This window comes from Triturus cristatus, chromosome 5_1, assembly GCF_964204655.1.
Source record: "Triturus cristatus chromosome 5_1, aTriCri1.1, whole genome shotgun sequence".
NCBI lineage: Eukaryota > Metazoa > Chordata > Amphibia > Caudata > Salamandridae > Triturus > Triturus cristatus.
In genome coordinates this window covers 986,884,998-986,911,983 of record NC_140587.1, presented here as the reverse complement: position 1 = coordinate 986,911,983, position 26,986 = coordinate 986,884,998, and the positions used below count along the sequence as shown (strand labels likewise).

Here is a 26,986-nt window from a genome sequence, read left to right as displayed (position 1 = left end):
CGCTCCGTGTAGCCCCACTACGCGCTGCCCGCCCACTCTCATTTTAAAATAAGTTAAACTATGTTAAAAATAAGATAAAATGCCTTACCTGCGGTGCGGCGTCCCGGGGCTCCCTCTTCCTCGTTGACGGCAACTTCTTTTTACAAATGCGCATGCGCGGACGCCCGCGCATTTCTCGCGAGAAATGCGCATGCGCAGGTGTACGCGCTTGTGCATTTGTAAAAAGAAGTTGCCGTCAACGAGGAAGAGGGAGCCCCGGGACGCCGCACCGCAGGTAAGGCATTTTATCTTATTTTTAACATAGTTTAACTTATTTTAAAATGAGGACGGGCGGGAGGCGGGCAGCGGGCAGCTCTGCTTCGCCCTGGCGTGTGTGTAGCGCTGCCTGCTACGCCTACTTCGTAAACCGCGAAGCAGGCAGCGCTACGTACACTATGTAGGCGGAGCGGAGCACTACGCCCGGGTTTAATACTGGCCATTAAAGCTCCTCCAGCCTTTAACAAGAAAGAAGGACTTTAATGCCGGTCTAGCCCTGCTACGGAGGGCTATAAGGCTATTAGAGCATTCCGCTACTAGAGGGCAGAATGTTCTAGCAAATAAAACAAAGGCCTCACGGAGCCCGATCAAATTCCCCTTGGACTCCAGGAGGCCTTTGTTCACAGCAACAGCTGTGAACAACAACATTGGAATGTTGGGGCTCCTGGTTTCTATCGCTCATTAGAGGCCTGAAGCACTACATTATTTTCAATGGAGCTCCCATCATTCCAATGTTCTAATATAGCCTTAGATCCCGCCATAGCGGGCACTACTGGGTATTAAAGGCCCACTCCAGGGTTAAAAGCCTGAGCCGAAGGCGAGGGCCTTTAACAAGGGAGCAGGACTTTAATGGCCAGTCGAGTCTGCTACGGAGGGCTCCAAGGCAACTAGAACATTCCACCCCAAAAATTCTATAGTATAAGCAAATGTCTCTAGGAGCCCGAGAGGGTTTAAATCCCCTCGGGCTCCGACAGGCCTCTTTTCACAGCAACAGCTGTGAACAAAGTCAAACATCGGAATGTTGGTGCTCCGGGCTTCTACCAGCCATTAGAAGCTTGGAGCACTCCATTGTTTTGGATGGAGCTCCTAACATTCCAATGTTCTAATAAAGAACAAAGACGAGCACAGTGGTGCTGGAACGAAATTCAGAATGTGTGTGGTTCCATCAACTTTACATCACTGAAAGCATAAAGTGTGTGAAAAATCTACATGTCACATTATGGACAAGTGTAGCAAATGAGCTACGCACGTTCAGCAATAGAGTGGTAAGGGCATAGTATGTAGCAGGTGCAGTTGATGTTGGAATCATGTTTTCTTTTTTACATTTCACGTAATATTCAAATGGGATTTTTGATGGAACATCCTACTGTACCCGGGACCGCAGAGACCTTTTGATTTGACTGCAGAGATCATCATACCTCGTATTAAAGCCTTGAAAAAGCCCTCGGCCGATGGGCCACTTGGGAGAAACACGTGTCAGCTGTTTGTTCACTACCCTTGTTCCTGTTCCATGTATGAAAACATAAATAAATACTACGCACTTGAAAAATTCCAAAGGATGCTGGAAATGTATTCAGCATAAACACACGTAATTCAAGAAGGCACAATCTTCCACATTTCTCCAAGTATAATATTTGGTCATTCTAGACTCTGCAGACCAGATGTACATAAATCTAGATGTTTACAGAGTTCGCAGGCATTACATTTTATAGCAAAGATTTCCTAACAAGCTTTTTAAAATTCACTTATCTAACTGTGCCATGGCAGTATTATACCACATCAATGAATGGCAACGGTAAAATACTACATAGGCAGGAGAATGCACAAGTGACAAATCATAAAGGGATAGTTGAATGTAGGTATATTTTAACAAAGTTCAACATGTTGAACCTGAGGAAAACTTAACCAGTTTGGATCCAAAGGGTACTTTGGATACTGCCAATGGGCAAAATGCTGTTAGTAAGGAAACAATTAAACATCTTATCGAGGACGCGGCTACACTACATGCCTTTAGGGATTGTAGGCAATGCCCCCAGCTTATACATTTGTTTCAGCTGGGGGGGCTAGGAACAAATGCAGCAATATTTGAAGAATATGAAGTCAAAGGGGACTAGATGTTGAATGATGAAGTTGAGGCTGGGTCAGATGCAACAGTTTATAGTCTAGTAGTCTCCAAAAAGTGTCTCACTTTATCCTGCAGGAAACACTAGAAATTGACCTTTTTGTATAAGTGGCCTATGGTCACTGAGTCATCTTCTAGGTTTTGCCCTGCATTTATAGATGAAAGAAGGAGACTGCTACTCCCAATTCTGAGAGACATGAGTATTAGGTCTCTTACTGTATAGCTTAGCACAAATACAATGCTATAATATAGGCTAGGCAAATATTTTGAGAAAACTTGCTCAAGATTTAAGGATACGGTGGGGGGGGCGCTATAGAGTTGCAGCAAAATGGCTGCGCACTAGCGCTGCTCTGGTGAGCCGGAGCAACGTTTTGCCAAGATATCGGCTGAAATATCATATATTGAAACACCCAGATCGCAGATTCCGAGATTGGAAACACAGCGGAACAGATTAACACCAATATGACCTGCTACCACGCACCCATTGCTTCGGAATAGCTGTGGCGAGGCCGTTCTGAACGAGCGGGCGAGGAAATGGCGGCGAACATCAGAGCCGATCGGAGTTGGTTGTGCAAACTACTCCGCTTGCCTGAAATGGTACTTTCTGGACAACGAACTAGTGAGTGTAAACCCTTCTGCGATGCTGACTATGGCATAACTGTGGTGCACTGGACCAACCCAGACTAAAGCGGCACTCACCGCCCTGCGACTAAGATGGCTGCGGAAGCAGGGGGACTGGATATTGTGAAAGAACAGCATGGATCGCAGCACACCTATGCTGCGGGCCTCTCGCAGAGTGGCCCTGATCGGCGCGGCTTCACCGCACGAGTGCTCCGCTGTTGCCTAGATCGCCGCCGCCCCGCTCTGTGAGATAACTATGGAGCTCATCAACTGACAAGCAGCCGGCGCGGACCCGTGCAGTAACGGCAGTGTGAACACAGCGAGCTGAGGTGAGGACATTCGGGCGCCCAACACACATCATTAAAGCTCTCTTCCTCCTGGGGTCTGAATGTTTAGTGACTGTTGAGGTAGTTGGCTAGAGGGGAGGAGAAGACAACGTGAGCACTGCGAAGGCTTACTGTGTAACCTGATATTGCGGACATAGAGACTGGTTCCAGGCCGGCACATGCACCTCAGTGCACTCATCCAGCCTTGACCCTGCTGACTGCAGGGCATAATAGCTGCTGCTGTGCTGCACTGTGGGTCGCACATCATCGGCTGTTGGGACCTTAAATAACACACGCAGGGCCCGCTCTGCTCTTCATTCACGCAGCACAAGAAACAAGTGATAATAGAGGGTACTTAGAGTACACTGTAATAACGCCTGAAAGCGTTGATGAGCTGCATCACCCACATATCGGACGCTAACTGAGCTCATCGATATTATAATTGTATTTGGCCTGCATTACCCTTGCTCTCTCCAGCAACTGCCCACTGCTGAACTACCTGTGATTTGGGTGTCCTGAACTGTACTGCATTATAACCCATGGTCTTATTGTGGGCTGAGTACAACAGTCCCTCATACGAGCCATCACACTTATCGCTCTGACAGCATAGGGACCGCAATCCCACAGTGCCTTCACAAGAATGGGAAAGACTGACAAGCAGCAAACGAAACTGCTGTTCGAACTCCGCAGAACCTCGAGACTCCCGGGTGCAACTGTCGACACTGATCCAGAAACGGATCCAACTCCGGACGCCAAAATGGAAGCTGCCCTCCACGCCATCCAGCAAAGTCTGCAGGCCATTGATGGTAAGATAGACGCGCTTACAATCCGGATGGATCACATATTCGCCAGGCTCGACAAACAGGGCGAACGGTTGGAGGTTGCCGAGCAGCGGATATCGGCGATCGAAAATGAATCGCACACCACTACCTCTAAATGCGACGATATGGCCAAATTCTGGGAGGTTATAAAAGTGAAAAATGAAGATCTTGAATCTAGATCACGTCGCAACAACCTACGCATTGCAGGCATACCAGAAAGTACAAATACTGGTAAACTTTAAGATTACGTGGAGAAAATGCTGAAGGACATATTCGGAGCGGAGCAATTTTCATCAATGCTCTTTGCAGAAAGGGCATATAGGTCTCTTGCATCAAAACCACCACTGGGCGCTCCACCATGACCAAATCCTGAACTATCGAGACCGTGACACAGCGCTTCGAGTAGCACGAGAGAAACACCCACTGGAACACATTGGTTGTGAGATAGCCTTCTACCCGGACTTTACACTATCTGTCCAGCTAGCCCGTAAGGAGTTCGACCCTGTAAAGAAAAAAATTGTGTGACATGTGCATTCCCTATGCCATGCTCTACCCTGGTAGGCTTCGCATCACGCACGCGGGCAAAACTCGAATCTTGCCGACGCCCCGAGCAGTGCAGGACTTCCTTAAACATGTTAGGCAGCAGCAAGCACGAGACAAAAGATCTGCCACACAAACGGACTCCGATTAATATTACGTAACCATTGATATCTCTGAATCACTATCTAACATGGTGAGAACCTGATGTTGATGCCTTGCTTGAACATTGGAATAGAGTAAGGTATTACATTATTTACAAAGATAGCAGATGTATGCTCTTTCCTGCTTGGACTAATGATGTGATGCAGGTACTGAGCAAGTATGAGCTTTCACTGCACTGCTCTATTTGTAACGTAACTGCAATTATTAGACCATTATACTAAACACAGGGTGTCAGGCAATATGGTAGTTAAAATTGCTTTTCCCTGATGACAACCTAATCTCTATTACTGTGTGCATTTCTGTCGCTCCGGCCCCATCTGCGTGCGGATGGAACGCCAGGCCCCTAGTCGCCCCCCTAACGGGTAAACCCCACTGAAATTATGTTGCAGCTTGCACTTAAACTTGGGGAATGTCTTTGGCATAATTGGGATGCTAAAGGGGGTGGGGGGATAGTTGGGATTTATGTTTTGTTTTTGCAGGCAACTATTATGCTCTCAATCTACAACACATATGTGAAGAGGCACATTGCACTTTATTACACAGCCATAGTAGCAGTACCTTATGGCGATAGCCAAGACACTATCATGCAATCTATCCATGACCGTGGTTACTCCCTTTATGCATAGCACCACTAACTCCACCCCATTGCATTTAAGCACATGGAATGTGCGGGGTCTTTATAACCACCGTAAGATTAGACAGGTGCTTGCATATTTAGATTAAAACCTGAGGAAGGCTTGGGTCCTAAGCTACCTGGATAGGACCACCAATAGTTATATACTCAGAAGTATCCAGTAGCTATTATTTGAATTGAATCAAAAACAGAGCCAATGGAATTAATTCATTGGCTCTTGTGATTTATTTCATGATTTTACAAATTATTTCATAGATTCAATGACATTCAATTCATGTCAAACAGTGAGGGCAACACGAACTGGTAAAAAAAATTCATCATGGGAATTACATAAACAATTAACACATACATATAAACAATCTTTACAAATGTGCATGATACGTCAAAGATTTATGTGTAATCACGTGCAATCACAAAAACAAAAGGGTAACTAAAACACCAGTCCATAAATCATAAGATAGCAATAAGGCAGAGATGCAAGTCACATCTTGATAATCACTTTTCGTTCTCCTGCCTATATGCACAGCTCTGGGGATCCCATGAATCAGGTTAAAGGTGGCTTAGGGAGGGAATGAATTAAGCCTTCTCCTTAAGCAAGCAGGGTTAGCTTGTCCCAGACGCTGTTGTCAACGCGTTTCCAACCCCATCTGCAGTTAGGGGTTTTTGTCAGGACTACGACGTGGTGACGTCTATTAAAAGTCAAAGAAAGACAAGGTGTGTGTTACTTACACCTATCACCTGAATGGAGGTGTATTAATTCTCAAATGTCAAGCTAAGCACATAAGTACCTTACATTGTAGAGAAGGAGGTGTTCCTAATGTTTCAGAAATTACTAGCACTCGGTTTGGCGGTGAGATCTGTCGAGGAATAATAATATAAGTGAATGGTGTGTTTGGTACAGAAAGAAGCGTCCCTATTTATTTTTGTAATAAAGAACAACTTGCCTGCGTCAATGGCAGTTCTTAGTTGTGCATATTTGTGTAACAGTTCAGTTGGTGTACCTGTTAAGGGAATTGCAAATGCTTTAATTCCTTTACACTCGCGCCCCTGAACTAGCGAGCAATGGGTGGGGCGCGGTATTAAAAGAAATCAAATTAAACAAATCATTGTCCGGTATACAATGTAAAAAAAAAAAAAAAGAAGGGGAAAGCACTTTCAGTGCTTAAGAAAATGCTGTGAATGCTACGCTTAAGGATCTGGTTGTAAGGGACATTTCTGTGTTTAGGAAATGCCTTTGAAATTCAGGGGAATTTTCATACACTAATAGTTGAAGAGGCAACGAACTGAAAAACAAACGCGCGTTTAAAATTAGGCTTAATGTTGCAAGGTCAACCTCTACCGGCTCTAGAGTGTAACTTCCTGGAGCTCGAGCGCGTTACCATTTCTATCTCTTTTGAAAAGCGAGATCTGGGGCCATATGTAGGTAGCAAAATACCGGTCGGTAACGGCCAAAATTCGGTAAATATCCCGTTACCGACCGGTATTTAGGCATTTGAGATGTAGGAGGCATGATTTAAGGATTCGGTAATTTACCGAATCGGTAATGGATCGGTAAAATACCGAATCGGTAAAATACAGATTCGGTAAATTACCGAATCCTTAAATCATATGTAGGGAGCACTCAAGTGAGTTTTTTTGTATTCAGGATTCGGTATTTACCACCAAATACAGGTTGGTGATAAATACCGAATACCTTCCAAAAATCTATTTTTTGCTATTTTGACAGTGCCATGTGGCAGACATACATGCTCTTAGGGCATGTATGTGCGCCACATGTGCACACATGCACGATTCAGGGGTGCAACAGGGTGTCAATGTGAAACCCTGCCACCCTTGCAAATGCTCCCCCTATTACCGATTCGGTATTTACCGAATCGGTAATGGTGAAGGGCTTCCCATTGATTCCTATGGGCCTCCAGGCCCATAGGAATCAATGGGAAGGTATGCCTCATTACCGATTCGGTAAATACTGATTCAGTAATACCGAATTTTTCCGAATCGGTAAAACTTACCGATTTTTTACCTACATACTATTTACCGATTCTTAAATACCGAATCGGTAAAATTCGGTATTTATGAATCAGTAAATAGTATGTTACCGACATATGGCCCCATATGTTTAACTAACGCACAGTTCTAAGGAGACATGAAATGTTACTATGCACTCACTGTTTTCACGGACGTCTTAACGCGTCGTGTTAGTAGGAAACAAGCCTGTCTCTACCACTGTTGCAATAATGATAGTGCATAAGAAAAAGGCAAAACCTGTGGTGGATTTCTCAACTCGTTTTTGGAAGAAATGGATTATAGGAATTGTAGTCATGAATCAGTGTGTTTACTGGTTGGAATGTGTATAAGGGCATTGAGATCTACTTATAGGCTACACCCTTGCTAATTCAGACATCTCATTGAGCCCTGTGTGCACTGTGTCAAATTTTAAAATAAGGTAAGCGTCTTTCTGTAGTAACAACCCTTCAGAGTCTCCTCCTCAGGGGTTATGTGAAATTGAACAGAGTATGGTCCATTTAAAGTCTCTATCAGTATGAGCCTTCTCAATGAAGTGGCTCACCATGGGCGCAGTCAATGTTTTATTTTTGATGCGTGTTCGGTGTTGTACAATTCTTTTCTTTGCCGCTTGAGTGGTTTTGCGTATGTATAGCTTAGGACATGGGCTTTGTATTGCGTAAACTACATTCCGTGTATTACAATTAGTAAATTCATTATGTGTCCAATTCGTGTGCAGTCTGAGAAGGTGTTGCCTTCAATTGTCATGTCACAAACTGGACAGTTCCCACATTTGTGGTGTCCTTGAATAGGAATCAGATTCAACATGGAGCGAAGATTGTCTGTGCGCTTGCTTCCAGAATCTGTTGCCCACACAATTTGTTGGCCTATGCTAAGTTTTTTTTTCAGGGCAAATAGCGGTTGTCCTATATTTTTTATGGAGCCTTCAATCAGATGCAAATTACTTTTGATGATCTTTTTCAAGGGATGTACGATATTACAACGCGGGTTTTTACCACGCGTGCAGTTACATCGCATGCGTTACAACGCATGCGATGTTACAACGCTATGCCATTACAACGCAAGTCTTTACATCGACTTGCGCTAGATGGCGCGCTGACATTAAAAAGGTGTAATTTACTATTCCAACTCCAGTCCACTTAACAGTAGGGAAGGTGTTGGGATAGTAAACTACACTATTTTTAATGTCAGCACGCCATCTAGCGCAAGTCGATGTACAGACTTGCGTTGTAATGGCATAGCGTTGTAACATCGCATGCGTTGTAACGCATGCGATGTAACTGCACAGCGTGGTAATAACCGCGTTGTAATGGCTGTTCCCCTTTTCAAGTGGTTAGTGAAAGGTGGTTACGCAAACTAAGCGATCCAATGGTGGCTTCTGCTTCTTGACTAGTAGATGTTCGTGGGGGGTATACCAGGCTCTTTTCATCGAGTGCCTTAAAAGTTTTTTAGGGTATCCTTTCTCTCGTAACTTGAAGGTCAAAGCTTCAGCATGGAGTTCAAAATCCTCTCTTCTTGTGCAATTACACCAGATGTGCAAAAATTGGCCGTATGGTAAATTGTCTTTTACATTTTCTGGATGATGGCTGGCGTAATGTAGGGCAATGTTCTTATCTGTTGGTTTTGTATGCAAAGTTGTTATGAGTCTCGTGGGTGAAGCCTTTACTTCAACATCTAGAAACGCTAGGGTCTTTTTTGCTGTGTGTAAGGCTGAATTGGATATCTGGGTTGAGGTTATTTAGCCATGCTCAGACGTGAGTCCCTTGCTCACTTTGCCACTGGATTCAAGCAAGCCTGGCTGAAGACGGCTGAAATGCCAGAAAACGGTCCTAGGAAGCTTGTTTCCGGTCCAGGGAAGGCATGCCCTGGCAGTTCGGGCTGGACTGTTCCCATGAGGCACATGGTCAGACTGATTTGCAAATGGACATGTCTGAACTGGGGTGGCAGAGTGGGCTAAAGAACGGTGATGGATCAAACCCAGATCTGTTGACTGGGTGTGAGTGTTTGATTGGTTCTGATGCTCCGTCCATCATCACCCCCTTTTGTACCACTTTGTTCGCCATAAGTTGGCAGGGTATGCTCAGACGTGAGTCCCTTGCTCACTTTGCCACTGGATTCAAGCAAGCCTGGCTGAAGACGGCTGAAATGCCAGAAACCGGTCCTAGGAAGCTTGTTTCCGGTCCAGGGAAGGCATGGCTTGGCAGTTCGGGCTGGACTGTTCCCATGAGGCACAGGATCAGACTGATTTGCATATGGCCATGTCTGAACTGGGGTGGCGGAGTGGGCTAAAGAACGGTGATGGATCAAACCCAGATCTGTTGACTGGTTGTGAGTGTTTGATTGTTCTGATGCTCCGTTCATCACCACCCCCTTTTGTACCACTTTGTTCGCCATAAGTTGGCAGGGTATGCTCAGACGTGAGTCCCTTGCTCACTTTGCCACTGGATTCAAGCAAGCCTGGCTGAAGACGGCTGAAATGCCAGAAACCGGTCCTAGGAAGCTTGTTTCCGGTCCAGGGAAGGCATGGCTTGGCAGTTCGGGCTGGACTGTTCCCATGAGGCACAGGATCAGACTGATTTGCATATGGCCATGTCTGAACTGGGGTGGCGGAGTGGGCTAAAGAACGGTGATGAATCAAACCCAGATCTGTTGACTGGGTGTGAGTGTTTGATTGGTTCTGATGCTCCGTCTATCACCACCCCCTTTTGTACCACTTTATATACTGCAATGGGCAAGATTCTACGTTAGGCAGCAGCTATCCATTCGGAACAGTTCGGTTGAGGAAGAGGTCTTTGAGCTGGCTTTTGAAGTTTATGAAGGAGGGGTTAGTCCTGATATGGACTGGGATGGAGTTCCAAATTTTGGGCCCATTTCCAGAGAAGGAGCGTGATAAGGTTTTTTGTTTGCGAGTTTTCGGAGGAATGAAAAGTAGAGTGTTAGCGTACTCCTGAGATTACTTGTCTGACTGGCCTTAATGAGTTTGCCGGGTAGGCAGGTTTACCAGTGTGCAGAGCTTTGTGTCTGAGACAAGCAGTTCTGAAGTTGGAACACATTTCGATTGGGAGCCATTTTAGCTCTCTGAGAGAGGGAGAGATGTGTTCGTATTTCTTTACTCCAGTGACCATCCTGGCTGCTGCATTTATAGTTGCTCTGAAGGGAGCTAAGTAAGATTTTGCCGTGCCTGTGAGGTTTGCGTTCCCGTAATCCAATCTGGACAGAACCAGGGATTGTGTAGCTTGTTTAAGGTCATTGGGAGGGATGAAGGGTTTTATTTTGTTGAGTAGTTTTAGATTGAAGAAAGCGGTCTTTGCGGTGTTCTTGATATGTTTGACCATGTCTAAGTTTGGGTCCAGAGTGATTCCCAGTGATTTTACCGAGTCGGCCGGGGTGAGATTGCAGTTGAGAGCATCAATGGTTTTTAGCCATTCTGTGACTTGGGGGATCTGCTCTTTGTTGTATATGAGGAGGATTTCTGTCTTATCTTGGTTGAGTTTCAGGTGGTAGAGGGATAGCCAGTGTTGGACTTCTCTTAAAGTGTCGTTTAGTCTCTGAATGTCACCAATGGAGGAAGTTTCTAGGTAGATCTGGGTATCGTCCACATAGAGGTGGAAGGGGATGTTGGCTTTTTGAGTATGGTGGTGAGGGGCTCCATGTAGATGTTGAACAGTGATGGGGAGAGAACTGATCCTTGAGGGACACCCCTGCTTATGGGTAGTGGGTCAGACAAGAAGGTTTAAATTTGTATTCTTTGGGAGCATTTCTGCAGAAAGGAGGTAAACCACTGTAAGGCCACCTCTTCTGCTCCGACCCTTTCTCGGAGTACATTGATGAGCAGTTTGTGGTCTATTGTGTCGAAGGCTGACGATAGGTCCAGGAGTATCAGTAGACAGCATCGGTCCATATCGAGTGATTTGTAGACATAATCTATGACATTCAGGATCGCTGTCTCTGTGCTGCAACCTTTTCTGAAGCCCGATTGGTGAGAGTCTAGAAGGTTGTTACTGTCAATGTGATGGTTAAGTTGAAGGAGAACACATCTTTCCAGGATTTTGGCTAAGAATGAGAGATTGGAGACGGGCCTGAAGTTATTGAGATCGTTTGGGTCAGAGCCCGGTTTTATTAGTAATGGCGTGACTTGACCAATTTTGAGACAATCTGGCATGGCTCCGGTTCTCAGGGAGCTATTTATAATCTTGGTTCAGAGCGGGGCTAGGGTGAGTTTGAGCTTTTTAGCCAGTTGGGCACGTATAGGGTCCGCAATGTGTGATGAGGGTTTGGATCTGATAATCATTTCAATGATTTCTGCTTCGGAGATGGGATTGAAAGACTTCCAGTTGTTAGGGGTGTGCCTGGGTGGGTTGTTGTATTCTTTACAGGGGGCAGGCTTTCGTTGGGTGGCCGGAGGTGGTCATCCTCAGCATCTAGTTCTCATGACAGCGGAGTTCCTTGCATAATTCCATCAAAGGTCCCTTGGTCACCTAAATGAATAGAAAAAAAACTACAGGTGGAACAAAATGTACCCCAACTACACAGATGTCGCGTTATCAAGCAAAGCTAGCCCAGGACTCATGGGAGCCTCTTAGCTATCTCCTTCACCACAAATCGAACTAGAAACACTTACATTTCAAATCAATAGCGTATCTCAGAACATTCCAAACGCTATTCTCGAAAATGAAGAACATTTTACACCTCACAGAAAGCTCTCTCTCAAAAATCAGGTGCATTTAAGAGTCAGGACACACTCTCCAAAGCAAGCTAAAACCTACGCCCATGTTTCTACCAAATAATCAATATCGCCCTTGCAAACACCTTAAGAATTTATCGGCGGATGAAACACAAACCCCACTGCTATCCTACGAGTCGACACCCAATTTATCCAGTCTCCCCATCAAGGGAGAGGAAATTAAATTTGATCGGTCCCAATCAATGTAAATAGAACATCTATGCCCAAAAATAGAAATTTAAACAATATTAATTTGAAGAGAGTATCTTTAACCATTATTAATCATGACACAATCCCTGGTCAGTCTTTGAAACCGCTCCTAGGCCTACTACTCAACTGCTGTTCAGCAGTGAAGCATGCCTCAAATGTAGCTGACCTCATCTTGAGCCAAGAAATAGAAATTGGAGATCCTAACTGAATCATGACTTACCGAATCATCTTCGCCATGCCTGAATCTATTGGTTCCCCCAAACTACAACATAGTGAGACTAGACAGACATAAAAAGGGGGAGGTATAGCTTGCATTTATCGCTCTGATCTCTCTGTTAGTCAACTACACTCTGATCCACTTGACTCCTGTCAATATCTTGCGCTTTCCAAATACAGATAATCAACTGTGTACATTTCAGAAATTTTACCATCCTGTGGTAAATAAAAATACCGGACTGAATTTCATACGGAATCTTAAAATAAAGTAAATAGCTCAAAATAACAAGAGGCAGAATCCGTGGTATAAGAGGTTTTCTAATGGGCTTTATTCCATTCAAAATGGCCGACTCGAGTCGCGGCCTTCAGGTTCCGTCACCACGAGGGTTCAGGAAGTGAAGTACAATAATTTATTAACAGACATGTATTTTTATAATAAGTACATTACAATGAAACGAATGTAGAAGGCGTAACATTTGATAAGAAAAGTGACAAAACAGTGACATAATCGAAACTAGGCGTAATAAGGAATAAAAGAAACATGATTGGTTTGCATTATCAGACATAGGTGGATCTATAAGATAATACTTGGCATAGATGCGCGCGCAGCAGTATGACGTGTAATTGACGTGCAACTAGGGGGTGAAGGGGACTTGACATTTAGCTCTACATGTGGAGACGAGAAGTCTGGGGGTCAAGTCAACCTAATCCCAAATCATATCTAACATCCTATGTTTAAAGAACTATGTTATCCACAAGGAAGAGACTCTCGGACAGAATCTATTCTATACTGACTGTGTACGTGTACAAGCGTCTAAGTGTCTATATGAGATGCGAGGGATAGAAAACTTTCCATGGCAACAGGGCTATGAATCACTTGCAGGAGGACGGAAAGGCTGAGTCCTTTGCTTGTGAGCTAAAGGAAATGTTTACCTAAATCACTGGACAGGAATGCATCGGCTGGAGAGCAAAATAGATAATTCGAAGGTGAAATACAACTTCTTGGCAGACAGGCGAAAACTGGCCGAGGCAGGCACCGTTAGCTGCACAGGGAGTAGGACAAAGTTCATGGATACAGATGCGAGCTCAAGCTGAAGCTGTCAGAGACAGAGAGCAGGGAAAGGCTTTGAGGACAGAATCGGGCCTACTTGCCTGAACTGTAAAAATGAAGTAACTTAGCCATATAAAGTCGGTGGCCTTTCATACTTAGGAATCGAATATCCAGCCCTGTGATGGCGGATCTGACAGAGAACATGTTGACGGTAGACACACATATGTTTGCGTCTTAGAAACTGGAACTGGAGGGAACATACATGTACTTGTAACATGTATATAGAACCGTTGGGGTCCAAGATAGGGGACATAACTGATCAGGAAAATCCACATTTCCACATTCCCTCCTTGTCCCCTTCTTGCCCTTCACGAGACATCAATCTTCATCATTCCATTGATTTGCTCATGGAGCATCATTTCTTCTTCCTTCCGGCATTCTGAACGGGACCTGTGATGTGGAATGCATGATGTGGCACACAGACCACAAATCGCTGGTCCACCTTGTAGGCATAAACAACAACTGAAGAGCATAAGAAGGCCAATACCTAGGAAGGATAAAACTCTCCATCCCCAGGCTGATATCACACTCCAAAACCACCCGGACCACGTCCAAGTGCCTGGATTTTCGTGTATCTGGCTTACAATCTTATGAAGGCGTGTTATAGCTTTATATACGGATGGCGAATTTTCTGGTATGAATATGCAGCAGCTGGATCCGATGACCCTGCAAGCTCCGCCCCTATCGGCCAGGATGACGTCAAGGACAAGACGATTCTGGAGAACAACAATTCTCATCACTGATTGTTCCTCTGTCAGATTGCCTAGGGCGGCTATAGTCTCGTTTACTACAGCTTCAAGAGTCTTGGTGAGTCTGCGTATCAGCTTACTATTTGATATTGTACCTATATAGGGAAAGATACCTTTATTGAAATCTACATACTTGTCCCATGCTGTCTCAGTATAATCGACAACTGGGAGATCTCTTTGCTCTCTATTGTGTACTAAATGAACATTTCGATAATAATCAGGGGGAGCTAGGAAAACAGGTGGCAAAAGGAATGCTATGTAACAGGTACCATCCCAATCTAGAGGCAGACGCATATATGCCGTCTGACCACATATGAAGTAAGAATGGCGAGAAGCTCTAAATGAAGATTTCCCTTGATCACTATATTCTACTGTAGTAACGCATTGGCTATGGCCCATATGTATGGAACCAACTTTTCTTACACATAATTCACCCTTAACTGGAAATACTGACATAGTGGGCAGAATTAGTTCAACTTCGGATTTGACATTCAGAATCATAAGATTAGGCGTAAAATTACCTAATTTATACACTTCATTTTCTAAATCAGTTCCTGTTCTACTGGGGTGACCCTCCTTATTAGGGTGACAGACTTTGAATAAAACTAGATTCAGATTTCCCCATATCCAATGTTGTTGATAAACTGCTGTGTCTGGGTCTATGGAATTTAATAAACTAAACCATGCTCCACAGGAGCCATTGTGTGTGAATGGATGTGGAAAGAAAGGCAGAACTCCTTTGTTATTCTGATAGGGAGGAAGTCGGCCACACACCCAACAATTGGTCGCATTACTAGTCTGATGGGAATGATGTAACATACTAATGAAGGTGTTATTGCGCAGCGCAAGTCTATAAGATAATTCATGTGGCGGTAGGTCACTAAAAGAATGTTCTGCAGCAACATTATAAACATGTCTAGAGATAGGATGATATATGTGCAAAATCACACTCGTAATAATTACTAAAATACTCAATAAAAACAAAATTAATAATGTCCTCATACAGTAGCTACGCAGTGATTTACAATACGCCTGTCGTTTCAACATTTCTCGGGTATTTTCTCTACTCAGGTCCAAGGGATACATGTCGGAGACAATTCAACCGCTTCACCTTGGAGAGGACTTAAACAATCAAATTGCTCGACTGTTTGGGCCTAAGCTTTAATTTATAGCACTGAGAGTCATTCTGTTCAACAAAAGGAAGTTTTGAATCAGTCTGTGAGGGAGTGCGGGGCACAGTGTCTATATCTGAAGGTAGTCCATGAAATTTTTTGACGTGACTTGAATGAATCCACCCTTTTCGTCCCTCGATCTTCACGGCTGTTCTTGTGGTCAACAGGACCAACTTGGGTGCTTTCCACCTGGGCTCCAATTGACTTTTCCTGTCGAAATTTCTCACAAAGACAAGATTACCCGGAACAACGTCATGGGGTTTCGCCTCAGTGTTGTCGGGAAAGGCTGCAGCTACCTGTGAACGAGAAGATTGTAGTGCAGACATCAAGGAAGCCAAGTAATCTGTCAGCATGTTACAGTCAATGTCAGTTATTTTGCGTGGTATAGGCGTCCCCCACATATTCGGTGGTCTACCAAAGATCACCTCATACGGGGATAGCCCTGTTCTAGAGTGTGCTACCATTCTCATGTAAAAGAGTGCAACTGGTAATGCTACTATCCAGTCGACACCTTTCTCTCTACATATTTTGGACAGTCTGATTTTCAGTGTCTGGTTATGTCTTTCTACTAGACCTGCTGCTTCGGGGTGTCGGACACAGTGGAATTTCCACTGATATCCCAACAAGAGTGAGACATGTTTCATTAATTCGGATGAGAAAGGCTGACCGTTATCTGAATATACAACACGTGGTAAACCGTACCGTGGGAAGAATTCTCGAACTAGCTGCTTGGCAGTAGTCGGGGCAGTGTAATCTGATACGGGATACGCCTCTGTCCAACGGGAGAGAGCGCAGACAACTACGAGGACATATTTGAATCCTCGACAACGTTCCATCTGAATATAATCCATCTGGAGGATTTCAAAAGGATGGTCAGGAGGCTGAAATCCACCCTGCTCTACGGGAACACTCTTTCCTGGATTAAACTGACAACATATCATACAGGTACGAACTTTTTGTTTAGCTGCTGCTCGTAAATGTTTGTTGAACCAAATGTGCTGAATGCTGTCTAGCATAGCCTTCTCTCCTAAATGTGCTGGACTGTGAACTGTAGCTATAATGGCTTGAACCATGGAATCAGGGAGAAACCATACAGATTTCTCCTTCGTCATCCATCCTTGATCTGTCTGGATCCCTCCTAGTTCAGTCCACTTCTTTATTTCTTCTGCTGTGGCATGTGTCTGTATGTCAATTACGTCAAGTGCGGGATCCTTAATTGTCATACACTGTGTTGGTGTCTGAACTATTGGCTTTGTCATGTCTAATGTGCGATTCTGAGCAGTCTGTTTAGCTGTTCTGTCAGCTAAATCATTGCCTTGAGAAATGGTATCAGTAACCTTCGTGTGTGCTTTACATTTCATAATCGATATAGCAGTGGGTAGATGTATTGCGTCTAACAAAGCATGAATGAGGGGCCCGTGCTGAATGTGGGCACCATGGGACGTTAAATAACCTCTCTCTCGCCATAGCACGCCGAAGTCGTGTACAACTCCGAATGCATAACGTGAGTCAGTGTATACATTAACTTTCTTATTTGTGGCTTGAATACAGGCTTGCGTTAGAGCAATGAGTTCTGCTGCTTGGGCTGACAGAGTATCTATACAATGTGTCTCAATAACTTCAGTGTCTGTTGTGACTGCATACGCGGCCACTAAATCTCCTGTACTTGCTCTCATGCATGATCCGTCTACATACAACGTCAGGTCTGGATCTAACAATGGAACGTCTGTCAAGTCTTGTCTAGGTTTCGTCTTTATTTCAATGATTTCAACACAATCATGAGCTAGTGGGTCTGTTCCAGTTACAGGTAATAGTGTAGCAGGATTCAATGTATTACACCGTCGGATCTCTATGTGTGGTTGAAACAATGTCAGTTCATAACCGGTAAGTCTTGCTATGGTCAAGTGTTGTGTTTGTGTTCGGTTCACAAGAACCTCTACTGCATGTGGTACTTGAACTGTCAATGGGTGTCCTAATACTATGGCATCGCTTTGTCTGATTGCTAAAGCTGTCGCTGCCACTGATTTCAGGCATGCAGGCAAAGCCTGAGCTACGGGATCTAATGTACTGGAAAAATAAGCACATGGCTTGCATGATCCTGCTTGATCCTGAGTGAGTACTGACAAGGCAGTACCTTCGCGTTCTGTAACAAAGAGTGTAAAAGGTTTGCTATAACATGGTGTTGCTAAAACAGGTGCTTGACATAAAGCTTCCTTTAGGCTTTCAAAAGCTTGTGTATGTTCCTGAGTCCAAGGGAGAACAGTCGATGTGGCTGCCTCCTGTGTGGTTAACTGAATGAGTGGTTTTGCTAGAAATGCGTACTGAGGGATCCACTGCCTACAATATGAAGTGAGGCCTATGAAAGCCCGCACCTCCTTTTGTGTCTGGGGTATTGACATGTTAGCAATTAACTGGATGCGATCTGGTGTAAGCTGCCTTCCCTCCTTGGACAGCGAGTGACCAAGATAAATAACTCGCTGAACACAGAATTGCAGCTTAGAAGGGGACACCTTGTGCCCCTTGTCGGCTAGGAAATGTAAAACTGTCAGAGAAGCTTTTTCACATTCTGGCTCGCTTCTCGCGGTGATCAGCAGATCATCGACATATTGAAGCAGTGCAGTATTGACTGGCATGTGGATACTGTCAAGTTCTCGTTTCAGTGCTTGGCTGTAGATGCTGGGGCTTTCTGTAAATCCTTGTGGAGCGCGTGAGAATTTAAAGCTGCGCCCATTTAAACTGAATCCGAACAAGTATTGGCTTTCCGGATCTATTGGGACGCTGAAAAAGGCATTCTTGAGATCAATTACAGTAAAAAATGTTGCTTCGGAATCAATTGCTGTCAACAATGATGATATATCAGGGACCACAGGGAATTGTGGTACAATACACTTGTTTAGTTCACGCAAATCAATAACCAATCGGTACACTGGTGGGGCAGTAGGATCAGTTCGTTTAAGAATCGGAATTATCGGTGAATTACATACATTGGAGTCTGTTTCTACAACTACTCCCTGGGCAATTAGCTCATCAATGATTTTCAACAAAGCCACTACAGCATCATGCGGTAACTTGTATTGTCGCATTCGTGGTAGTACCACTCCTGCTTTCAATGTAACTCGATAGGGTGTAATGTTCATGCAGCCAACATCCGTAGGGCCTTGTGCCCATAGATGTACTGGTAAAGTCTGTAGTCGGGGATCCATGTCTCTGGACACATAGTGACCTTTAAAATCACGTAAAAACAACCTTACTCCTTCCGGAGAACAACATATTATGGCTCCTAGTGCTTTCAGAGTCTTAATTCCTAACAGATTTTCTGGGCATGATTTAGTAAGCAATAAATCTGTAGTTCGTGTCAAAGGTCCTATCGTAAGTGGTAGAGGCTGTGATACTTCATTAACAATAGGTTTTCCCGAAAAACCAAGGGAAACATTTTGAGAGCCTGAGAGGGGTGCCCCTGGAACTTCACTACGTTTTATGGTTGTTCGACTTGCCCCTGTATCGAGTAAGAATTTTCTATCTTGACCTAATAATTCACTATGTACATAAGGTCCTTCTTGATCTACCGGAATCTCGATAAGCGGTAAGTCAACTTCCCTCTCTAGGCTGGTTCATGCGTAACGCTGATACTCAGGGTATTCATACTGTGCAGTCTGATACATTTGTCGTGTTGTGGTTTGTGTGGCAGTAGCAGGCAACGGTGGTGCAGCTGGCACAAACTGTATGGGTTGCTGTGAGGCTGGCATAGACTGTTGCTGAACTGGCATGGACTGTCCATGCTGCATAGCTCCTTGTTCATTCTGATCTTGTCTAACTAATCGTGGTCTCTCTTTTGCAATACCTGTAGCTATATTACGTTTCAGGACTGGACAATCGTGTACATAATGGCCTAGTTGTTTACAGTAATTGCAGGTTCCTTTTACAGGAACTGCAGAATCACCAGAATGTGTCACACCCTTTTTGTGACCATCTGCTGGTACTGTCTGAGAAACTAGCATTTTCATTTTTGTATCCTTCATGCGTCTATGCTCGTGTTCTTGTTCATCCCTAATTCTATTGTGATGATACTGTAACATTTGTAGCATTTGCGACGGAGTGTTACTTTGCCAGGTACTCTCGAATTTCAATATTCTATTCTTCACTGGAGGCAATGCATTTTCCACTAATTTTGTCACAAATAGATGTGGATATGAGTCACTACTTGCTTTTATACCACTATTTATACCAAAACATTTTTCAAATCGAGCATAATAATCGCTTGTGTCTTCATCTTGCTTTTGTTTACAGGCTGTGATTGCACCCCAATCTTCCTTTTTTGTAGTTAATAAACGTGGTAGTACCTGTACTAGTAAACCTGGTAATAGTTTAACTTTATCCCCGAGCCCTGAACCTGCAGCTCGGCCCCTTTCTTCCTCTGCTAATGCTGTCCAGTCTATCTTTTGGTCTCCCACTTCCCACTCTTTTTCTTTCAGTTTTTCATATATGCCAGCAGGCAAAAGCACCTTTAATATCGTCATAATATCAGGAAAGGTGTACTCTCCCATCAGTAACATGTCTTTAATTTCTCGGTGGAAACCCGCTGGGTCTTTGTCATGACTAGGTACTACTTTTTTCATTTCTAATAATTCCATTTTTGATATGGGTGTGTAAACAAATACACGGTGAAACTCATTGTCTTCGCCTTTTATTGGGTGCACTTCTCGTAGGGGATTTTGTCTATCCATATAGTACGGCGCTCTTTCTCTGTGGGGCAGCGAGAGAGAATCCGGACTTACAAAAAGGACATACTGCTTACGTGACACTAATATCTCTTTAATTAGCTTGTTACTAGAACCTCTCCATCTGTTCGTGAGTAGTTCCGTTAATATATCAGGTAAAGGACCAGGGTCAGCATGTTGGCTCTTATATAATATGAGGAGTTGCTGAATCATATATATTCCAGCTAAACGTTGTTCATCTGTACTGAGGTTAAAAAACGTGTGTGCTACGGTCTCATCACCGTATTTTTCAGGACTGTCAATCCAGTGAACGGCTGATCTGGCTAATTCTTGCTCATCCATGGAATCGAGGAGGTGATAACCTCTTCGTTCTCGTAGTATTTTATCTGCGGCTTGAAACGAATGTTCAGGAGATTTCAGATTTATTACAGGCGTCGGATACGTTCTGCTATTATTTGGACATACAGAGTGTATGGGATCAGAAAAACATCTAGTATTTTCACAGTATCTTCCTTTGCCTACATAGGCTATTGTCTCTGACTGTCTTGCGGAATTCCCTGATTCGGACACTTCATCTTGCTCAAACTCGTCTGTTCCCAATCTTTCTTCATGAATACGCTCTATTTCTTTACGTATTTTTCGGCACATGGCTATTATACAATTTTGCTTATCGTGTCTCCCTTCTGATATATTCTGACTCCATCTTGTAAGAATAAGCATTGCATTCGGGTCTACCCCCGGACGATCTTGATTTCTGATTACACAATTTATGAGGAAACGTAACAGTTCCCCTTGTATCTCTACTTTCTGGAATTCCATAGCTCTGTTAATACATCCTGGATCTCGTCCTGTTTGAACAAAATGATATATGTTATCTAGATGCGTAGTCATCCCTGGTAACCTTGCTAAATACTCTGCGGCTCGCCTGATACGTAATGATGCCAGGACCATTTCGTCCGCTTTACCAACCACGGGGTCATATCTACAATTTACAAGGAGTTCCTTAAGCGTACGTTCATTTACGAATTTTGGTGTACGTGAATGCGCTGACTCTTGAAAAACAAGTTTATTTATTCTGGGTGGTGTAAAGGTACTGCTAGCACCTCCCGTGGCCCCATCTGGGGCGTCGGGTGTGAATGGATTCGTTGAACGTGACACAGCAACTATGGGTGTCGATACCCCTATAGGATCGACTGCGGAGACAGATGCGGAAACAGATGTGCTTGCCGAAGCTTGTATCGGGACTTGCTGTTGCACGGGGACAGATACCTGATCCTGACGTTGAACCCCTCCGCCAGACGGTCTATGTGGTGTGGCGTTAGCATACTCGGGAGCTGCATCGTCTAGATATGAGGAAAGAAAAACATCTTCTGCGGTTCTGGGAAGCCCCTTTGGATGTACCTTAATTGGAAATAATGGGGGTGGCAAGTCTTTTGGTATCTCTGGAGCAGCCTTAGGTAGTCCTTCGGCTAGAAGGGGATACATACCATTCATAAGAGCATTTCTTTGTCTATTCACTTGTTCTGATTTCACTCGGATACCTTCCTCAATTAATACATTTTCTTGAACTTTATTTGAACTTTCTTTACTCCTCTCTTCTTGTCTACGTGCTTTTTCTGTTCGTCTATGAGATTCTTTACGCCATAACTCAACAGCGTCTTTCTGTGACTGTCTGACCTTTCTTTTCCATAACTCTTCCTCCACTTTCATGATGCACTCTGCATCCCAGGTTCCCGCTATGGGCCACCTTTGACTTTCCGGTAATCCTTTGGTATAATCTACCCATAGATCAAGAAACAATATGGCATCTAAGCCATGTTTATGGTACATAAAATGCCCTGGGGTGTCCCTAGGAGGAATAGGAACTGCTTCTTCAAGCACCCCTTTTCTGGTAGTAATCTGTCTTAACTTCGAGAAGAGCGGCATATTGACAACTGATCTGATACTTACTCTTGAATTTTCTTAATACGAAAAACACCATAAATGAACAGTGAACAATGAACAGTCATTCATACCACAATATGCAAGACATTTCTGAATACTTTAAACATTAAACATTAAACATTATAACAATGATCGACAATGATGACAGTCTGCCTAACTAATCACCACGCTGAATTCTTGACAATAACTGAATACTTCGGAATACTTGATATACTGCTAAACAGTACATATACACTGCTAAACAGTGCAGACCGGATTTGTGTACCCAAATCCGTCTTGATCGGCACAACCTATGTGCGCGTCAACACGCCTCCCCGGCGATGGTACTCACCGAGTAGCTCCTTGAAACGGAAGGCCTCAGAGAATGGACAGGACTCGATAACTGCGGACATCGGACCCTCTGGACGTCGGGATTTCGGAAAACCTGGTGGGCCTCTGTATACCTCGGATCTTGCTCTCTCAGCTAGGCTCTGGTCGGGATACTTCGCACTTCTCACCGCCTCGTCTGGGTTGATCGCAGCCTCAGTCGCCCCCGCTTGACCGGAGGGAGCTTACAGGAAATCCTGCTGGTACGCGTTTATGGTCCGTCCAGCTGTGGCAGGAGACCGGGCCTGCAACGCACCGCCGGCGCGTGAGATGAGAAAGTGTCCCTATTCGGGCGCCATTATGTGGTAAATAAAAATACCGGACTGAATTTCATACGGAATCTTAAAATAAAGTAAATAGCTCAAAATAACAAGAGGCAGAATCCGTGGTATAAGAGGTTTTCTAATGGGCTTTATTCCATTCAAAATGGCCGACTCGAGTCGCGGCCTTCAGGTTCCGTCACCACGAGGGTTCAGGAAGTGAAGTACAATAATTTATTAACAGACATGTATTTTTATAATAAGTACATTACAATGAAACGAATGTAGAAGGCGTAACATTTGATAAGAAAAGTGACAAAACAGTGACATAATCGAAACTAGGCGTAATAAGGAATAAAAGAAACATGATTGGTTTGCATTATCAGACATAGGTGGATCTATAAGATAATACTTGGCATAGATGCGCGCGCAGCAGTATGACGTGTAATTGACGTGCAACTAGGGGGTGAAGGGGACTTGACATTTAGCTCTACATGTGGAGACGAGAAGTCTGGGGGTCAAGTCAACCTAATCCCAAATCATATCTAACATCCTATGTTTAAAGAACTATGTTATCCACAAGGAAGAGACTCTCGGACAGAATCTATTCTATACTGACTGTGTACGTGTACAAGCGTCTAAGTGTCTATATGAGATGCGAGGGATAGAAAACTTTCCATGGCAACAGGGCTATGAATCACTTGCAGGAGGACGGAAAGGCTGAGTCCTTTGCTTGTGAGCTAAAGGAAATGTTTACCTAAATCACTGGACAGGAATGCATCGGCTGGAGAGCAAAATAGATAATTCGAAGGTGAAATACAACTTCTTGGCAGACAGGCGAAAACTGGCCGAGGCAGGCACCGTTAGCTGCACAGGGAGTAGGACAAAGTTCATGGATACAGATGCGAGCTCAAGCTGAAGCTGTCAGAGACAGAGAGCAGGGAAAGGCTTTGAGGACAGAATCGGGCCTACTTGCCTGAACTGTAAAAATGAAGTAACTTAGCCATATAAAGTCGGTGGCCTTTCATACTTAGGAATCGAATATCCAGCCCTGTGATGGCGGATCTGACAGAGAACATGTTGACGGTAGACACACATATGTTTGCGTCTTAGAAACTGGAACTGGAGGGAACATACATGTACTTGTAACATGTATATAGAACCGTTGGGGTCCAAGATAGGGGACATAACTGATCAGGAAAATCCACATTTCCACAATCCCCCAGGTAGACCGCCTAATGGAAATCTTTACAGCAAACTCTTCCCCTCACTCCAATGATATATTCCTAGGAGACTTGAATGTTTATTGGGATGATCTTAATGATAATCAGGTTAATGTCTATAAAGATATCCTAGCAGAAAAAACCCTTGCTATGTTCAGGGTGCAGTTTAGCGCGGTGATCATCTTGGTCCATTTCTTTATATCAGAAGAACTTTTGGGGGGATAAAAGTGACAGAGACACCCTCAACACCACCCAGCCATTGAACAGGCAGTCCAGAATTTCTCTGCCTGGGTCACCAACATTGCACTGTACTATATGCTCAACTCACTGTAATTTCTGCACTTTACCATCAGCCAGTTTTGCATTTCTTGTACATCCTGTGTATATAAGATATGACCATGTTGGTTTGCTAGATAAAGATTTCTATTGAAATGCTTCTCCTTTCGTTGTTCTGAATTTTTCCCAAGCTGTAACTAATTTAGGAATATTGAACCAATTATGGTCTTCAAAATCTGAATACATTTCTCTTCATGGGATTGCTGTATGGATTGTAGAGCCATTTATGCTAAGTTAATGGAGATAGCTTCTTCAGTGAAGCATTGGGAGTCATTGTTCTTTGTTAGTTTCAGGGACATGGGTCAGCTGTTGGAACAGAGATCTGCTGTTGGTCCAGCACATTATGTTGAGACCGACATTAATCATAGACATTTAGCGGAGATGTAGAAAATAATTTATGATTTAAAAAAAATACAATATGACTATTTTCAAATATATGTAAAAAGAAAAAAGGGGGCACGTTAGAAAGCACTTAGAAGAATCACGTGTTATTCATGTCCATTAATCTTTTTTGTCATGTGTGCTAATAATGTAAGCATGTATACATTTTTCAATCTCGCCGCTCACTATATATGCGTATGAAAGCCCTTAGCCCAGGCACCATAACCAATTGTTAATCCTGCAACTGTAGATCTACTTACCTTCGATTTTCCTTTGCTAAAGCAGGCCCTTCTGGTGGCTTCATCACATTTCCACTCAACTGCCTGAAATAAAATAAATGCACATCAGGTTAAGTAAGTAATGTGCTAACATAGAAAACAGACTAACAATACATCTCAATTCTAGAATTCAGAGCATGAATACGAATGGTGTGGCCATCAATATATTGCAGCTGAATGCCATGGATTACTCAGTGGTTCGTTTATATTAAGGTGAACAGGGAGGCATAGCAGATAGGAGGATATGTTGAATACTCTAATTTCAATGAACTATAAAGACTCTGAAGACCAACGAATTGAGTTATCTTAAGGAGGGCACGCTTCCAACTATAAATGACTATGGTTAAGGTCAGAAAGATGAGTAAAGCTAAGTCTCATTCTGTTCCACCTGTCAATAAATTAGTTGGGAACGCTTCTAGTCTTGGACAACATTGTTTATTTTTAAAAATTATCCCTCGAAATTCGTACAATTGATATTATGTTCTTCTTTGTGCCCTTTAGTTGGAAAGTTATATGAAGTATACATTTGCTGCATTGTCTTTGCTGTACTCCCTGCCCCTTTTCTGACTGTCTCCCTGTTGAGATGTTGAGCTGAGAGCTCTGGGATGTACCTGCGCTTTGGGAGAATAGTGTGAGCAGTATTTCCAGCACCTCCAAATTTAAGTTGCTGCTCTGAAGAAGGAGATATATATTCTGAAACACGTGAACAAAGATACTCAGCACTGGCTGCACCAACAATGTTGAATACTAAGGGCTTCCAACTAAAGTGAGTGTTATCATGCACTGCATTGACCACAAAGCATCTGGGTGACCTGTGTGCTGTGATGGCAGGCAGTGTTTCACGTAGCGCATAGGAAGTTTTTATTGACATTCTGGAACGGTGCTAATGGTGAGACTATAAATGCTATTTCTAATATGGGACATGACAATGAATACACTTTTCACATGACTTTTTCAGGTACAGAGACCTGTACTGTAAATGTATTTAACTTCGAAAGATCTTCATATATCAGGCTCCACCTCTACAGGCCTTTACTTCAAAATATGCTGTAGTTAATTCAAATTCAGGTGATTGTACAGTAAGACAGAATGAAACGACCATTGTTTATTGTTATACCCATTTTCTACACGGCAAAATATAAAGTCAATGTAACCCAGTTTGGTTCAACCAGGTTTATTTCCAATGTGATGAAAATATGTAAGAAACTCATATTTACTTAGATTAACAATGTTTTAATTGGCACAAGCAAATTTGCATAGCAACACTTTACAAATGTTTGAATTATTTTGTGGTTCATTTAGGCTGAAGCCAAATTACAGACACAAATTTAAAACAGACATTGGCAAATCCAATACCTCTGACCTTGGCAAGTGCGCTATGTTGAATATTTATTTATGTTTTTTGAAAACATATCAATATTCAAAAGAACATTGGCAAAAATATAAAGGGCTGGCACATCAGTCAACGGACAATAGTCTTGGTACTGAAGTGTACTTCTTTGCATGCTTAAAACAGCCGTTCTCATGTAATCAGGCAAAACCCTGTGACTCACAGTGCAAGAGAGCAAACGCCTGAAGTGGGCTGACCCCACAATGTATCAAGTGGTGAGTGGAAGCAGAATATGACTGATGCTTGAACAGACGAACAGATGAAGAAGGGTGACCAAGAGACCCCCTATATATCTGTATATGTGTGTATTTTAATTAGGATCTTTTGGACAACATGAAGCTGGCACGAAAGCTAAAGCAGTGTATAGGCTAGACCTAAAATAACAATCTATAAACCATAAGTTTAATTTTCTGTTGTGGTAGCAATGCCTAAGCAGACAAATTAAAACATGCATTGGGACAAAATAGGAATTGTAGGTGACTCACAACATACTAATCAAGGTAAGACTGCCAAAATGCATGCATATTTTTTTAGTTCAGGTGGGAAGCACAATTACTAGCTTCAGCTTTGGGAACTGTATGCGTCCCAGAATGTAATACTAAGTACATGTGCAACACAGCAG

The 26,986-nt window shown here is 43.4% G+C and overlaps 1 protein-coding gene across 2 annotated transcripts in view; it reads right to left on the bottom strand.

Annotated features, from left to right (window-relative positions):
- Positions 1-26,986, bottom strand: part of SEMA5A (semaphorin 5A) — a 1,729,347-nt gene that overhangs the window by 800,904 nt on the left and 901,457 nt on the right. For both annotated transcript variants that reach the window (XM_085606095.1, XM_085606096.1), the window contains one exon: positions 24,957-25,019. In XM_085606095.1, coding sequence (XP_085462221.1) covers positions 24,957-25,019 — 63 coding nt within the window. The remainder of the gene's footprint in view (positions 1-24,956; positions 25,020-26,986) is intronic.